The 18608-nt window shown below is 37.8% G+C and overlaps 1 protein-coding gene across 7 annotated transcripts in view; it reads left to right on the top strand.

Moving 5' to 3' along the window:
• The window catches only part of AFG1L (AFG1 like ATPase), a 220742-nt gene that overhangs the window by 156601 nt on the left and 45533 nt on the right, over positions 1-18608 (top strand). For all 7 annotated transcript variants that reach the window (XR_014312179.1, XR_014312180.1, XM_082732073.1 and 4 more), the window contains one exon: positions 6690-6772. Coding sequence is in view for 5 of the 7 variants with exons in the window: in XM_082732073.1 (XP_082588199.1) it covers positions 6690-6772 (83 nt within the window). In the remaining 2 variants the exon portion in view is untranslated. The remainder of the gene's footprint in view (positions 1-6689; positions 6773-18608) is intronic.

Here is an 18608-nt window from a genome sequence, read left to right as displayed (position 1 = left end):
AGTTAATACGCATTAACACAAGTGAAACATAATAGCACTTGGCAATGGTTAAATTATCTTACTTTCCTGCTTTGTGGAAGGGAAAAGAAATTCTGAAATTGCTTGCTAAAAAGAAGAGATACAAACCTTACCTGCTAAGGTGGTAGGGTATGGGTATTTTAAATGAGAAACAAGTAGGGTATCCAGGGAAGTAGGAGTGGGGCAATGGGAAAAAAAATTTTTTTTTAATGTGTTTTGGAATAGATGAGCAAGAAAACAAAGGAGGCAGAGTGGTTTGTGATAGACTCTGAGGCTTGGGTCTACTTCAGAACTAAAAAAGCCTGAACAAGAACTTAGCTGTAATAAGTGTGAGAATTTCAGGATTGTATTAAGAATTTTAGACTGAGGGGTGCCGTGGGTGGCTCAGTTGGTTAAATGTTGGACTCTCAGTTTCAGCTCAGGTCATAATCTCAGGGTTGTGAGATCAAGCCCGTCATTGGGCTCCACACTTGGTGCAGAGTCTGCTTGGATTCTCTTTCCCTTCCCCTCTGCTCCTCTCCTTGCTTGTGCACAGGCCTGCACATTCCCTCTCAAATAATAAATGAAATCTTTTTTTAAAGATTTTATTTATTTGCAAGTGAGAGTGTGCACGAGTGAGGGGAGGAGCAGAGCGAGAGCGATAATCTCAAGCAGACTCCCCACTGAGCATGGAGCCCCACTAGGGGCTCGATTTCACAAACCTGAGGTCATGACTTGAGTAGAAATCACGAGTGGGCCACTTAACCAACTGATCCCAATAAATAAAACCTCAAAAAAAAAAAAAAAAGAATTTGAGACTGAAAGTGATCATAATTCAATTCCTTTATTTTATAGAGGAGAAAACTGAGGGGGAAATTAAGTAAATTAAGTAATAGGCTAAAATCGCACTTTGGGGAAATTGGCAAAGAACTTATCAACTTTGAAGAATGAGATCCATGAGTGGGAGAAGAAGAAAATGGTAACTTTGAGGCAAATATCTGAGTTCTACCTGGCTGTCAGAGCAAAAGCTTATTTATAATATTTCTAGGAACCAGGGAAGTACCCAGTATATAGTGTTCGGTGTTTGTTAAGTTAATCCAAAGTAGATATTGAATTTACAGAGAACTTGTTAAACCATAAATGTGTATTTTTTTGTGATATAAAACAATGTAGCATATTTTCCAGAAATAGGGGACATCTCTAGTATCATCCTGAAAAATTAACATACAAAAAATATTACATGAATAATTGAATTTCTAAGACTGGTGGATATAAGCTGAGTACTCAAAAATCAACTGTATTTTTTTCCACTAGTAGCAAACACACACTTGGGAGTATAGGTTGCGCATTGCCTTGGAACCCTGACAGTGTTTACTAAAGCTAAATGGATGCTTACCCAGTGGCCAAGCTGTTACTCTTTTAGGTGTGTATCCAACAAGAGCATGTGCATGTGTGTGCCAAGACTCACATGCAGAAGTGTTCATGACTGCATTATTGGAAAGAACAAGTAACTAGAAACAACCCAAATGTCCACCAACAGTAGAATGAGTTGATAGATTGTGGCTTATTCATGTAGTGTATATGACACACCAAACTGTAACTATAGACAACATGGGGATGGGTGAATCTCACAAACCTAAATGAGCCCAGTCGTAAAAGAATACATACTGGGTGGATCTACTCAAGTAAAACTCCCCAAAGAGGCAAAATCCTGCATTGCTAGAATCAGAGGACTGGTTACCTTTGAAGAGGTAGAACAGGCTAGTAGGGGGGACTTCACCGGTGCTAGTAATGTTTTGTTTCTTGACTGAGCTGGACATTTACGACTTGTGTGCTTTTCTGCATTTATGTTATATTTATATTGCACAAAGCTTAAAAATATGTCCAAATGTAACGTGTTGAATTTTTATGTATCATTGCTTTCGCTTAAAAGTGGTAACACATTATTGTTTTGAATGTGATTGATTCAGGTATCTTAGGATGTGCACCTGCTTCAGCATGTATGTCTGGATATATACCCTGCCGCAAAAAGAGACCCTCCCCTTCGAGTCTCCTTTTTTCTTTTTTGGCTCAATATCTTTCTGTACTCTTACTTGTCATTTACTTATAGAATTACATTCTTAGCAAACAAACCAGTACAGTGCCAGTGTAGCTTTCCTGTATTTAAATCTAGTTATTTCTCTCATAGAACGTTTAAGATATTGGGAAAGAGGGGCGTCCGGGTGGCTCAATGGGTTAAGCCTCTGCCTTCGGCTCAGGTCATGATCTCAGGGTCCTGAGATCGAGCCCCACATCATCCATCATCTGGCTCTCTGCTCAGCAGGGAGCCTGCTTCCTCCTCTCTCTCTGCCTGCTACTCTGCCTACTTGTGATCTCTCTCCCTCTGTCAAATAAATTTTAAAAAACATAAAAAAAAATTAGAAAGAATTAAGCCTAGAACTATATGTATAAATAAGATCCCAGCTTCTCTATCATCATCTCTGAACATGTAGAAAAAACTTGAAGGATATTAGCTATAAGCAAACTTTTTTTCTGAGAAGGGGATAGACTTTCATTTCTACTTTTACACTTTTAGTATTGGAATTTTTTACAGTGAGAGTGGGTCACTTTTTTAGCTTAAAAAGATATGGTTTGAAAGTACTAAGTTAAAAGACAGATTTTAGTTATTTAAATATTTTATTTCCTGCAACTAGAAAGGCCTCCACCGTATTTTCCTTTAACGCTTACTTATTAAAAATGTATAAAACTGATCAGTTTAGTATTGTCAAAAAACTTCAATAGTGTATATCTTTTAAGTTCCTATTCAATATAATCATTTAGATAAGACATAAAACTTTGAGTTATGTGTTTTTTTCTTTTTCCAAATTTTCCATTGTAAGCAATATACTTTTTAATAAAGAGTATTTAAGATAGGCAAGACTTCATTATTTCAGTCTTTGCTTACGAGGTTAATATGTTGTGGTTTTACAGGATTTTCTCCCCAATATTTATTGTTCTTTTGTTCCAACTTGGAAGGGAAAAGCCAGACTAGAAGCTATATAAAGTTATTTTGTGAGATGGCTATTTTTCTGATGATACTATTCATAGTTGCTAAAAATACACACAATAGATCTTGAGGAAAATGCAAACTGCTAGAAAATGGTTCTTTTAGTAGCACATTTTTCTTTGCAAAGTCAAGGCCTTTCACTCATGCATATGCTCCCACGGGTGTGTTCACCTCCCTCTGCTTCCTCCCCAAATTTCCTAATTGCATTTTTAGATTGTGTAATTGTGTTTGTCCTTTGTAGATGTAAATATACAAACTATTTTAAAATAAATTTCTTTTGGTAGCTGATTAGTTTTATTCATTGCAATTGGACGGTGATAAGAGGTCACAGGTCTTGCAACTATCCCTGGAAATTAGGAAATTAAATCATGCCCTTGTGACTAGATTCATCAACTTGGAAATAGCTTAGCTCTCACCCTCCTCCATCCTTCTGCAAAGTGTTCTGAAGAACTTAGTTTAGCTTCCGTGAATAAAATCTGAAAATTTGAGGTTTATTTTTCTTTAAAAGTATAAATGGAGTGTTAGTATTTTTCCGACAATTAAGAGCTAAAATCTGAGGGCTTTGGTTGTAGTTCTTTTTGCTGCTGATTAGGTATTCCTTGGTGGTGATTAGTGAATGTACAAATGCAATCATTCAGTAGGGCTTAATCACTCCTATGAGAGAGAAGTTAGTTACCCAGAAAGAGAAATTGAAGCTTGTATAACTTCCATTAGTTTTATTTTTTTAATAGCAAAAAAATAAAGAAGAAAAAATTTTGGCTAAATTAGGAATATTGGGTCGTGTAAGATAAACTGTGGTTTAAAAGAAATGGAGAGCCTGGGTAAATATGCTTACATGAATATATTGCCGTGCTATTTATTTGTATTGTCTGTGGTACGACGAGCTTATGAAACACCGGTCCTTATGGCGGCCGGAGGTTTCTCTCGGAGACAGAGTTTGAGCTGCTAGCTAAAACAAGACTATCTCCTCCCTGTCTTGGGTGGCTGGGCCCCCAAAATGACAGTCTGGGCAAAGGGGAGGAGGTCTCTCTTTTCCCAATTTTGGTACATTACTTGAAGTTGAGAAGAGAGGTACCCAGCGATAGCATAAAAACAAACAAACAAATAGAACAACAAAAACAAACAAACAAAAAAACATCATCTGAGGCAAGAGGAGAGTAGAATGCGTGTGCATGTATTTGAGCGATACCGTATTCCTTTCTGGTGAGATGGGTTACAGGCCCCAGAGTGAGGCCTGGGGAGTGGGTTTGAGCCACTTGGAATGGTGAGCTGGGCGGGGGGTGGGGGGGTCTGTATAGTGAGGCCCACTGGCTGCTGGGGTCTAGCATTGTAGGGTGACATGACTTTGTTAGGCCCAAGGGTTGTTTGTCACAGGTATGATTAAAAAGCTGTTTTGCAGACTTCCCTAGAGGACCATCAGGGATTATTTTATTTCATTTTTTAAAAATTTTACTTATTTATTTGAGAGGGCGTGCGCATGCGCGCTTGGGCACAAGTTGTGGGAGGGTGGAGAAGCCAACTCCCCGCTGAGCGGGGAGCCCAATGCGAGGCTCGTTCCCAGGACCCTGGGATCAGACTACTCCAGCGTTCCAGTCTAGATTTCTGGGTTATTCCTAAGGTGATCATCTGTCCCAGTTTGCCCAGGACTGTCCTGATGTAAGCCCCAAAAGTCCTGCATCCAGGGAAACCCCTCAGTCCCAGGGGGATGGTTGATCGCCCTCTTTCTTGTCCCTTCTTGAGCCACTTAGCAGCTGCAGCACGGAAGGGGGGAAGTGTATTCTCCCTGCCCCTGTGCACAGTCTCTTCCCTGCAGTGCAGCGGATAAACAGCCCTCGGCTCTTGGGTTGCAGTTCAGCCCAGGATGCACTTTCAGAGAGGAAGAATGTTGCCACATTTCCAGTGTGCCTATATTATCTATTGCTGTGTAACAAATGACTGAAGACATTAGAGGCTTAAAACAACATTGCCTCGGGGCGCCTGGGTGGCTCAGTGGGTTAAAGCCTCTGCCTTCAGCTCAGGTCATGGTCTCAGGGTCCTGGGATGGAGCCCCACTTCGGGCTCTCTGCTCAGCAGGGAGCCTGCTTCCTCCTCTCTCTCTGCCTGCCTCTCTGCCTCTTTGTGATCTCTCTGTCAAATAAATAAATAAAATATTAAAAAACAAAAAAACAAAAAAACAAACAACACTGCCTCGTTATTTCTCCTGGTTTCCCTGGGTTAGGGATTTGAGAAAGCCTCAGCTGGCATTTCCGGCTCCCTTAGGACCCTAATGGCAACACCTGGAGCAGCTGGGGACTGGTCAGACGACACCTCTGTTTCATGTCATCCCGGGGCCCCTCCAGGTCATGTCTCTGTATGGGCTGCTTTGAGCTCTCTCCAGTAAGTTTGATCATTACCTTACAGTTCCAGGTTCAGAGCAAGTGTTCCAGCCGGTGAGTAAGAAGCTGCTGCCATGATCACATAGGGTACTATCACAGAGCATCTTCTTGCCTAGTCACAAGATTCGGGGGAGGGGGAGCACAGACCCCACTCCCTGATGGTTGGGGTAGCAACATCACAGCATGTTGGCATGGGGAGATTACTGGAGCCATCTTTGGAAAACACAGTTTGCCACAATTACCTTGGCCCAAAAAAGCAGTTTTTCACTAATAAAGGTAATGAAGTTGTTAAAATACAATTTTTTCCTCATGAATTTTCATAAAGCAATTTTCATTTAGGATGAAAACAAAAAGATCAGCCTGTAAATGTTTTCTTGAATTGTTCTGAAAACCCTTGCTCACCATTGTTCTACTGGAATGAATATGTGTCTATAATATATAATATATATGCCCCCCCTTCCCCTTAAAAAGAAAGCCGACTGACCGAGATAGGTATAGCAAAAGTTCATAAGCTTCTACAGGAGGAGTTTCAGCATGTGCGTGTGTATGTGTGTGTGTGCGTGCGTGCGTGCGTGTGTGCGTGTGTGTGTGGTGTGTGTGAGTTTCCATGCACATGTGCAGCCTGGACAGGGCGGGGCGGGGTGGGGGGAGATGGAAAGGAAAAAGTGATTGGGAGAGTGGAAGGACAAGGGTGGCACAGGACTCCGGCGGAAGGGAGGGTCTGCAGCAGGAAAGAACTCCAAAGACACTGATGGCTAGAGAGGGGGACTCCACAGGATAGGGGCAGTGGTGGTCATTTATGAGATGGGATAAGGGCAGTGGTGGTCATTTACGAGTGAAGTGCAGGTATACAGAAAGCATCCCTTCAGTAAGAGCATTTGGTTTACGACCTTCAGGCCCAGCTCTCTCCCATTGTGATGCTGAAGACACACGAGTTATTTTTTTTCTTATAGCTTCTTACTTAACGGTAACAGAAATTGGGGTTTAAAAATTTTTTTTAATGTAGTGCCATCAGGTGGGGAATTTGCCAGTTAGCATTGTTATAGCAAAGTTTCAGAAGGGCATGCCGCCAATCTTCACTTTTTTGAACTGATTTCTTTGGGCTTGATGTATATTTAATGGTCAACTTTTATGATTCTTACTTGACGTCTCTTGTTTTGTCCTAAACGCGTTGTTTTCCTGAGGAAAAAGTTCAAAGATTAAAAAAAGAAAAAGGATAGCCAAGAGATCATAATTCTGAGCCACAACTTGTTTGTGTTTCTGGGTTGCAGAAATACTGTAATACGGTCCAGCTCGATTCTGGGATCGACTACCGGAAAAGGGAACTTCCTGCTGCAGGAAAACTCTACTATCTGTAAGTTTTTCTTTGCTTAAATTTAATTTTCTAAGGTTAATACCGAATAATTAATCAGGAAAAGATGAGAAAAATAAGTAGGGTCATTATTAGAGCAGGAAAGGCTAGTTCTGAAGCCTGTGATTCTTAGAATACAAAATGTTATAATGTTAACTTCTCTAAACTGTGTTTTTTGCCATCCACATTTGCATGATTTATAATGTGTGATTGGATGAAACCCTAATTAGTTTTTTGGGGAGGAGTGATGACAGATGGTTAGAAAGTAATGAGATCCTCTTACGAGACTCTAGGATTAAGAGAATATCTTTATTGTGAGAAAGTAATTAATTATTTGTGGACATCTCCTGACAAATATGCCATTTCGGTTCCCCCAAAATTGTTGTTTTATTTTGTTCGACAGTCTGTTGTATTTATTATTGTTGACTGACTTCCGAACATAACTATGTGAAATATATATACACAAGTACAGCTGTATATATTTTATCCTTTAAAAACAAAGGCTCTCCTGAGTAGGAGCTATTTATAATAATAGATGTATTCAGCACATGCAGTTAATGCTGACAAACAAATAGTTGGTTTTAAAATGTCATTTGTGAGAACCTGAAAAGGGACAAGTGCTTTACAAATGTAATCTGTTTAGCGTATCCCGCCAGCGTTGGGCACATAGTGGGTTCTCAATAAATAGGTCTAAGTGCTAATTGTGATTTAACTCAAAGGCATGTTTCTGCTAATTTAAATTTTGATGACAAAAGAGGTTCAGCAAAGTTCTTGTCTCTGCCACCTTGTAAGCAGAAGTACTTTACTGTTTTTGAAGCAGAAATTAGCTAGAAAAATCACATAATTAAAATTGCATGCTTTACAGTGTACCAAGGGGGACAATTTCGGTTTATTATTCAGATTCTGATGATTATTATAGAAGGTTCTTCATGTGCCCTTAAGTACTTTGTCTTTAAAGTACTTTATAATTTTAAAAAATTCTTAAAACACTTCTTTCTGCTTTAGCTTGGACTTTTCCCCCTGTTCCTTTTATGTTTATATTTGCAGGTTTTTAAAATTTTTCTGATATTTGCAATCTTTCCTGATTCTTTGCTACCAATTTCGTGATATTCCCGACGCGTGGTACCTAGAAATTAGCTTCTTACTATTCTCTGCATTCTTTTTCAAAGGGGTCAGTCTTTGTCCCCTGTTTTCCCACAAAATGTATCCTTATGTGGAGGAATTAAAACATTTTCCTAATGGGAAGTTCCTTCAGTTGGGATGGTAGGCTGGGTCTACATCATGAGATTTGTTTCCTATTGCTGGAGAGGTCTCAGTGGAATTTACAGGATGTGGAAAGCCGCTTTTGTTGGGAGGATAGCCATTTTCTCTCCGACCTTCTCCCGGAGGCTGCTTCTTCCTTTTCCTGCTAAAGTGCAGTTTTAACACAATGAAATTCAGGTTGGTATTTAAAATACTTACTGGAGGAAAACAACAGCTAACAGCAACCCAGAGTCCAGGAATGGCACTCTGGATCAACTTTCTTAAAAATATATGTATTCATTTAATCCTCAAGGAAGGTAGATTTTGTTTGTGTATTTAACAGCAAAGAGAGCTTTACTATAACGGATAACCAAAACTAGAGAACCTAAAGGCACAGCTCACTTAGCGGGTAAGGCAGATGCGTGTTCCTGAGGAGAATCAGGAATTAAAATCCCCTCGGGAGTGGGAGAATACTATTTGCTAAGGCTATAATTTATATTCTTATAATTATAATTCTTATAATATAATATAATATATGTTCTTATCTCTTTCCTGTTTCACAGGAGCCCATAGGAAGAACTTCTTTCATGACAAAGAAAATTTCCCAGGGTCATGTTAATATTTCTGATTTAATTAGGTTTCTTTTGCTCTTGTTCTTTTAGGGAAACTGAATTAATTTCCCCCATAACAGATTTTAATGTTCCATACTATATATTGCCCTATTACATGTGTTTCTCTTTACTAAAGATCTGCCTAAACATCTGGCATTCGTACCTGAACATACAAGTTCAGATTCCCCCTTTGTCCATCTCATTGCCCACCGCCCAGCAGTCTGAAAAGAAAAACAAAATTCTAGCTTTCCTCCGGGGGAACATGAAGCATTATCTCAGGATTTCATACAAGCAGAATCCTACATATGATCTCTAATGAAATAGAAGTATTCATTATCTCAGTATTTTATTAGTCTAACTTTCCAAAAGCTAATTCAGAATGTCACCAAACACAATCCAAATAATATCAAGAATTATCAGAGATCTTTCAAAGTACCCAAAAAGTTCACATGGGAACACTTTCTATGGTTCATAAGATTGTCTGGGTTGCAAAAGAACTAATTCATATGTGACATTATATGTTTGTATGTAATCTATTTTAGTTGTAGTTTTATATCATATTAGATGTAGAAATCTTACAGTATCTGTTTATGATGTGCCTTGGTGTGATTTTGTTTGTTTGTTTCTTTTTTTCGAGGTTGGTTGTACTTCTTGGATTTATAGTTTTAATTGAATTTGGAGAGTTTTTATTCCTTATTTCTTAACATACTTTGTCCCTCCTTCCTCTCTCCAATTTCTGGGACTCCAGTCATGCCTATATGAGACCTCTGTATGTTGTCTCACAGTTTCCTGATGCTCTGCTCATTTTTTCCCCCAATCTTTTTTTCAGTCTTATTTCATTTGGGGTAGTTTCTTTGGCAGTGTGTAATCTGCTGTTAATTTTATCACACGTACTGTTCATCTCAGACATGGTATGTTTTTGTTTCTAGAAGTTCAACTTCTAGAAGACTTTATATCTTCTTTCTCTGTTCTTAATATCCTTATACCTTCTAGGGTGCCTGGGCGACTCAGTTGGTTAAGCATTTGTCTTAGGTTCAGGTCTCATGGGATCCTGGTATCAAGCCCAGAGTCTGCTTGTCCTTCTCCCTCTGCTCTCTCTTGCTCTCTCTCAAATAAATAAATAAAATCTTAAGAAAAAAAAAATCCTCATACCTTCCTCTAGCTTAGTGAACATACAGAGAATATTTATAATCACCGTTTCAATGTCTTTGTCCCCTAATTCTACCATATATGTCATTTTGGGGTCTATTCCTACTGATTGATTTTTATCCTTTCTATTTTTAAAGATTATTTATTTTATTTCGGAGAGTGTATGCAAGTGGGAGGAGGGGCAGAGGAGAGGGAAAAATATCCTCAAGCAGACTCCTCACTGAGTGCAGACTCAGCATGGGACTTGATCCCAGGACCCTGAGATGACCACCTGAACCGAAATCAAGAGTCAAATGTCTAACCAACTGAGCCACATAGGTGCCCGGGTTTTTATTCTTTTTAGAAGTTATATTCTCCTGCTTCTTTGAATGCCTGTTAATTGTTATTGAAGGCCAAATGTTGTGAATTTGGGCTTTGTTCTAGGACACAGTTAAGTCACTTGGAAATAATTGTATCCTTTCAAGGCTAAGCTTTGTAAAGTGGGACCAGAGTAATCTTTATTCTATGGTTAATTACTCCTACTAGCGAAGTAGTACTCTTCTGAGGACTCTGCTCAATGCTCCATGTGTTAGTAGGGCTATCTACTGTGACTGGAGGAAATATGAACTATTTCTGGCCATTAGGAGCTCCAAGAGTAACGCTATGTGATTCCAGTGCTGTTTTGTTGTTTGTTTGTTTGGCCCAACTTCTCTCCCCGCCCCCTTACTACCACCCCACTCCAGAGGCCTGCCGGTACAGGAGACAGTGAAGCCAAGAGTCCTCTCATTGGGTACTTTTGAGCACTCTGACACTCAAATGGCAGGCCTCCTGGTGACAACTACAGTCATCCATTTTCCTGTTTTTTGCTCTGCTTCACCAGTGGCATAGCCCGCCTCCAGCCTTGAGTCATTTCTTCTCATGCATGGACAGATCAGTATTCAGTTCAAAGACCTGTGAGGGACCCTTTGCAGATCATGGAACCTTTGTCTTTGGGTGTGTAGCTCTCTCTTCAGTATTCTGCCTTGCAAAAACTAGCTGCCATGGCCTCCCCAAATTCTGAATCTGTTTTCTCAACACAGAGACCCCTGGGATCTGATTAGGTTTTTTCTTCTGAAGCCTGGAAGCTCATCTCATTTGTTTTCTTTCCCTCAGGGATCACTGTCCTGTGCTTTCTGTGATCTAGTGTCTGAAAAAACAATGTTCATATAGTTTAGACAATTTGTAGTTATTTAGGGTTGGAGGGCAAATCTGGGCCCTGTTACTTCATTATGGTCACATCTGAAGTGTAAGTTTCCAGTCCATTATCGTGAAAACAGGTAAATAAAAGAATCTATCTTTCCTGCCTGTTTTAAAAGAACTGATTTTTAGTATAACAAAATAGTTGATGAGGGATGGTTATCTTTATAGATGTTTTCTAGATAACAGATGAAAAAAGAGTGAAAGAATTAGAATATCACCATTTTGTAAAACCATCACAGTTTAATGGAACTAGTTAATCATCTTAAGTTCTATAATAATTGCAGTAGAAATGGAACCTGAATCTGATCCATTTACAGGAAATATTAAAGAGCAATGGAATATGTTGAATAACATCACGGGAATATATTCTTCAAAATGTAGACTGCATATTTTTTTAATGACATAAATAACTTGCCTCTTGAACAAATAAAAGAAGAGAGAGAACCTATAGATTAAAAGAGACCTAAGGAACTTAGCAACCCATTTCTGTGTATGGACCTTACTTAGATCCTGAATCAAACAAACTGTAAGGACAAAAGCAAAAATAAAAACAGTATGAAACAACAATCAGAAACATTCACACACTAACTGCATATGTCATGACATTGAAGAATTAGTGGTAGCTTTGTTAGGTGTGATAAGAATATTATACTTATTTTTTAATAGCTTTATTGAAATAGAATTCACATGCCATATTGTTCACCCGTTTAAAGTGTATAGTTAATGACTTTTAGTATATTCACGGAATTATGCAACCAGAACCAGTCTACTGTGGAATGTTTTTATCACTCAGCCAATCACTGACCGGCCCAGGCAACCACTAATCTACTTTCTTCCTCTCTGTATTTACCCATTCTGAATATTTAATTTCAATGGAATCATGTAAGATGTGTTCCTTTGTGATTGCCTTCCTTCACTTAGCATAATTTTTTTAGGATTCCTATTATTTTTGTCAAACTATATCCCGTTAAATATAGAACTTCTGTTTGTCCACTCATTAGCTGATGGACATTTGCGCTGTTTCTGCTTTTTGGCTGTTGTAAATAATGCTGCTGTGAACATTCGTATACAAGGGTTTTGTTTTGTTTTGTTTTGTTTTGTGGACTTACATTTTTATTTCTTTTGTGTAGACCTAGGAGTGAAATTTCTGGGTGTGGTTAGTCCTACATTTAGTCTTTTGAAGAACTTCCAGATTGTTTTCCAAAGCAGCTGTACCATTTTCTATCTCCATTAGTAGTGTGTGATGGCTCCAGTTTCTTCACACCTTTGACATTGCTTGTCCTTACCTCAGTTATTAGCCTTAGTTTCCTAGAGCTGTTGTTACAAAGTACCATGATCTGGGTGGCTTAAAACACCAGAAATTTATTGACTTGCAGTTCTGGAGGCAAAAAATCCAAAATCAAGTTTTCAGCAGGGCTTTGCCTCCTCTGAAACCTCTAGAGAGAATCTTGCCCTTACTTCTTCTCGTTTCTGTTGTTTGTCGTCAGTACGTGGTGTTCCTCGACTTGCAAATGGGTCGATCCAGTCCCGGCCTTTATTGTCACATGGTCCTGCTCTGCGTCTCCTCATAAGGGTATTGATCATATGGGATTAAGCGCTCTCCCACTTTACCAGTTACATCTATGAAGACCCTATTTACAAATAAGGGCACATGTTGAGGTGCTGGGACTTAGGACTTCATATCTTTTTGGGGTAACAATCCAACCCAAATACAATTCTAGCGAATGTCAAATGGTATCTCATTATGGCTTCCATTTGCATTTCTCTGATGGGTAATGACATTGAGCATTGTTTCATTTGCTTGTTGACCATTGTGTATCTTCTCAGGAGAAAAGTCTATTCAGATACTTCGCCCATTTTAAAATTGTGTCATTATTGGATCTCAAGTGTTCTTTATACGTTCTAGATATAGATCCCCTGTCGTATATTTTCCATATTCTGTGGTTTATCTTTTTATTTTTGTTGATGATGTCCTTTGAAGCACCCAAGATTTAATTTTGATGTTGTCCAATTTATTTTTTTCTTTCATTATTTATACTTTTGGTGTCCTATTTAAGAAACCATTGTCTAATCCAAGCTTGTGAATATTTATACCTATGTTTTCCTCTATGAGTTTTACAGTTTTAGCTCTTATATTTAGGTATTTGATTAATTTTGAGTTAATTTTTCTATGTGATGTGATATAGTGGTCTATCTTCATTCTTTTGCATGTGGTTATCTCATAGTCCCAGCATCATTTGTTCAAAAGACTATTCTTTCTGTATTAAAATATAGCAATACCATTGTTGAAAATTAATTGACTGTAAATATAAGGGTTTATTTCTGGTCTCAATTATATCCCATCAATCTGTTTGTCTACCTTTATGTCAGTGTTATCCTGTCTTGATTGCTATAGTTTTGTAGTAAGTTTTGAAATCAAGAAGTCTTCTTTTTTTTTTCTTCCCAAGATTATTTGACTTATTCTGTGTCCTTTGAATTTCCATAAGAATATTACAATCCTCTTGTCAATTTCTACAACACAAAGCCAGCTAGAATTTTTATAAGGATTGTATTGAATCTGTAAATCACATTGGGAAATACAGTATCAAACATTCTGATTCATCCACGTGAAGTATTTTACTAGTTTCTTAGGGCTACCATACAAAGTGCCACAAACTGAGTGTCTTGGAATAGCAGAAACTTGTTCTATCATTGTTCTTGAGGCTAGCAGTCCAAAATCAAGATGTTAGCAGGTTGGTTCCCACTGGGTCCTCTAAAAGAGAATCTGTTCCATGCTTCTCCTGTAGCTTCTGGTGATTCCTCGGCTTATAGGTGCATCACTCCAATCTCTGCCTCTATCTTCATATGCCATTCTCCCTATGTGTCTTTGTTTCTACATTTCTTCTTCGTATAAGAATACCAGTCATTGCATTAGAGACTATCCTAAACTAGTATGACCTCATCTTGATTATAACTGCAAAGATCCTATTTCAAAATAAGGTCACATTCACAAATATTGGAGGTTAGGTGTTTAACATTTTTGAGGACACAATTCAACCCTCAACAGCTATCTTTTCATTTATTTTGGTCTTTTGTAATTCCTTTCAACAGTGTTTTATAGTCTTCAATGTATAAAGTTTTATAATTCTTTTTGTTTATTTTATTTATAAATATTTTATTCTTTTTAAAGCTGGTGTTAAGTGGAATTGTTTTTCTGATTTCAATTCTGGTTTCTTTATTGCTACTGTGTAGAAATGCAACTCATTTTTGCACATTGATCTCGTAGCCTGCAACCTTGCTGACATTGTTTATTTGTTCTAATAGTTTCTTATAGTTCCTGATAGTTTCTAATTCCTAAGTCTTTCTAAATATAAGAAAGATCATTTCTTCTGCAAATAGAGATAGTTTAGTCCTTCCTTTCCAGCCTGGATGCCCCCCCTGGGTGCTTTTTATACTTTCCTTGTCTGATTTCCTTGCATAGAACATCTGGTACAATGCTAAATAGAAATGGTATATTCCTTTATAGAATGGACACCCTTGTCTTGTTTCTGACCTTAAGTAGGGAAGACTTTATTCTTTAACCATCAATTATGATGTTACCTCTGGGTTTTTCACAGATGCCCTTTATTATATTGGACTTTCCCTTCTATTGTTAGTTACTGAGTATTTTTATCATGGAAGGGTGATGGATTTGGACAAGTGCATTTTCTGTGTCTATTGAGATGATCATGTTTTTCTGGTCCATTCTATTGATAAGGTATATTTCATTAATAAATTTTTGGATTTTAAGTTATTTCTGGGATAAATCCCATTTGGTCATGGTATATAATCCTTTTAATATGTTGCTTGATTTCATTTTCTATTCTTTTGTTAAGGGTTTTTGTGTTTATAGTCATGAGAGATTTCATGTCATTGTCAGGTTTTGCTATCAAGGTAATTCTTACTTAATAGAATGAAATGGAGAGTGTTCCCTCTTCTATTTAGATTTTCTTGGTAGTTTGTATCTTTCTAGGAGCTTGTCCATTTCATTTAGGAGATCTAATTTGCTGGTATATAATTGTTAATTGTATTCCCTTATAATCTTTTATATTTATAATATTCTCACTGCCATTCCTGATTTTGATAATTGTTGTCTTCACTCTTTCTTTGTCTGTCTAGGTAAAGATTTGTCAATTTTGTTCACTTTTTCAAAGAACCAACTTCTAAAAAAAATATTTGCTGTTTTATTTTTCTATTCCCTATTTCATTGTTTTCCACTTCAATCTTTATTATTTCCCTCCTTTCACTTCTTTTAGGGTTAGTTTTTCTTCTTTGTACAGAATCTGATGGTAGAAGGCTAGGTTATTGCTTTGAGATTTTTTCTTCCTTTTAAATTTAATCAATTAATTTATTTATTTGAGAACGAGAGAAAGAGAGTGAGAGGGAACATGAGAGGGAGAGGTCAGAGGGAGAAGCAGACTCCCCGCAGAGCTGGGAGCCCAATGCGAGACTTGATCCTAGGACTCCAGGATCATAACCTGAGCCAAAGGTAGTTGCTTAACCAACTGAGCCACTCGGACTCCCTTTCTTCTTTTTTTTTTTTAATGTAGGTATTCAAAGTTATACATTTTCTTCTAAGCACTACTTTAACTGTGTCCCATAAGTTTTGGTTTGTTGTGTCTTCATTTTTGTTACCTGAAAATATTTTCTAATTTTCTTTTGTTTTCTTTCTTTTACCTATTGGTCTTTTAGGAGTATGTTTAATTTTCATGTTTGTGAATTTCCAAAATACCTTTCTGGTGTTATTTCTTTTTTTTTTTTTTAATGTTTCTTTTTCCTTTCTGGTATTAATTTCTAATTTCACTCCATTGTGATTAAGAACAGACTTCATATAATTTAATCCTTTTTAATTATTAAGGCTTGCTTTATGACCCCAAGATATGATCTTTCCTTGAGAATGTTCCATGAGCACCTGGGTGGCTCAGTGGGTTAAGCCTCTGCCTTCAGCTCAAGTCATGATCTCAGGGTCCTGGGATCGAGTCCTGCATCAGGCTCTCTGCTCGGCAGGGGAGCCTGCTTCCTTTTCCTCTCTCTCTGCCTGCCTCTCTACCTACTTGTGATCTCTGTCTGTCAAATAAATAAATAAAAATAAAATCTTTTAAAAAAAGAGAAAAAAGAAAAGAGAATGTTCCATGTATACTTGAGAATAATGTGTATTCTGCTCTTATTGGGTGCAGTATTTATATAGATGTCTGTTAGGTCTAGTTAGTGTATAGTCCAAGTTTTAGTTGTTTAGCCTTACTGAAAGCTGGAGGGTACCAGGCTGCCTCAGTTGGCAGACCATGCGACTCTTGATCTTTGGGGTGTAAGTTCAAACCCCACTTTGGGCATAGAGATTACTTAAAAATAAAATCATAAGAAAGAGTTGGATATTGAAGTCTCCAACTGTTATTGTTTCTGCCTTCATTTATGTCAGTTTTTGCCTCATGTATTTTGGGACTCTGTTGTTAAGGGCCTATGTCTGTAATTGCTGTATTATCCTGATGGATTGAAACTTTATCATTATGAAATGTCCCTTTTAATCTCTAATCACATTTTTTATATTAAAGTCTATATTGTCTGATGTTAGTAGTGGTTGCTATTTGCGTTAATATGTCTTTCTTCTTGTCCTTTACTTTCAACCTAGTTGTATCTTGGAACCTGAAGGATATCTCCTATGAACAATGTATTGTTGGAGCTTGCTTTTTTATTCAGTCAAACAACCTCTGCTTTTTTTTTTTTTTTAAAGATTTTAGTTATTTCTTTGAGACCAAGAGAAAATAAGAGAGAGCATAAGATAGCAGGGTGAGAGGCAGAGGAAGACACAGACTTCCCACTGAGCAGGGAGCCTCATGCAGAGCTCAATCCCAGGACCCTGGGGTCCTGACCTGAGCCAAAGGCAGATGCTTAACTGTTAACTGAGCCGCAAGCACCCTGGTGGAAAAGTATAGTTGGTTCTCAAAAGCAGATGCACAGTATCTTTTTTATAAGAACGCCTATTGATAGTTTATGAATGAGTAAGGCACTGCGACATTACAAACTTTCTATTTTACATTAATAAACAACAACTTTCTTTTTATATCTTGTAGGGCAGAGTTGGGTAGACTGTTTATCATGTCTGTTAAAAATCACAAAATTGTATATTCGACCTAATTCAGGTACACATTAAAAACTTTATTAATCTTATAATAACTTAGGGAGTACTGAATTAATAACTTCAAGAGTTTGAAGCTGTTTGAAATACTGCCTAAGAATTCATAAGAGCAGCCAAAGAAGTTCATCTTGTATGAACTTTACTCTCAGACTCCATCAGTCAGCTCAGCAGGCCTTTTATCTTCCATTCCTTTATCGAACAGTCATTTGACAATAGTATATCACAGTGTTGATTTCCAGCAGGCCAGACAAGGACCAGAATAGAGCTGGCCCACCATTTCCCCCTGAACACACTGACAAAGTATTCAGCAGCATGGCTCTAATCATCTAATAGGGTGTAAATAAGCTAATACCCAATATGTACGTGAGTAAATGATATGTGTGCTTATACATATAAAAGTACAGAATAAAGTTTTTAGATTTCCTTAGAATTCTTTTTATCTTTTATTTCATCTTCAAATAGATCACATTTGAAATAAAGGTCATTTATAAATTTATAAATAAAGGTCAATCTTCAACATTATAAAAGCTGATCTGGCAAGTGCCCAAGGTCTTTAGTTCCTTGCTGTGTACTTTTTTAACCATTAAAACTCCGTTGGTCTCTCTTTCCAAGGTGGATGGGACGATTCTCTTCTTCTGACAAGGAGTCAGAGCTTCTTACTCTCTAGCCTCCTTCTCATTTTTATTTATTTATTTTCATAATTTTCAGTCCATTCTAGCTTTTCTTAAAGTTTATGAAAAGGAAATATTATTGTATCTACCAAGTTGTAATTCTGCTTGTTCCACCACTGACTTATTAGGTGGGGGTGGAAATGCTATATTTAGATTCGGTAGAAATTTTATATGGAGTTTGGGGCTGAAAAGAGGGAGTGAAGGTCTGGAATTTGAGAGCAAAAGGTGCTAGGTCCCACTTTCTGCATTATACACAGGTCAAGATTAATGGAACCAGGTAAGTTACTCTCCAGGTGACTGAGAACGGTGGGAAATTTAGAGATTGAAATAGATCTCTGAGCAGTCAATTAAGCCTTTGAATGATTGAGAAGATAAATAGTAGGACCAAATCCATTCTAACAACTGATTCCGTTATGTAAAACAAACCTACAGGATTTGAAATGCAACCAAGTCTGTTTTATATTAAGGCAAATATAAACCAACTTAATCTTAGACCTGCCTCCAGCCCCAGATTATGTTTGGTAAGAGCACAAAGAGCTGTACAGCATGAATGCACAAGGAATCAGTAGAGTGAGAAGGCTCCCTGCCAGGGCAGTTTGGCACAAGAACTCTAAGAGGAAGGGGAAATTTCTCCCTCGTTGAATCAACTTTGGCTCTCTGGAATAGAGAACATGGAGAGAGAGGGACCAAGGAAAGCCAACCCTATTCTACTTGTTGATACCCTAACAAGCTGTTGATTTTAAAAAGGGGATAAAGGGGCAAAGTGTGGGTAGCATTCTGTTCCTCTGAGTCAATCC

The sequence above is a fragment of the Mustela nivalis genome (genome assembly GCF_964662115.1).
Source record: "Mustela nivalis genome assembly, chromosome: 5".
Lineage (NCBI taxonomy): Eukaryota > Metazoa > Chordata > Mammalia > Carnivora > Mustelidae > Mustela > Mustela nivalis.
This window is presented reverse-complemented; position numbering and strand designations above follow the sequence as displayed.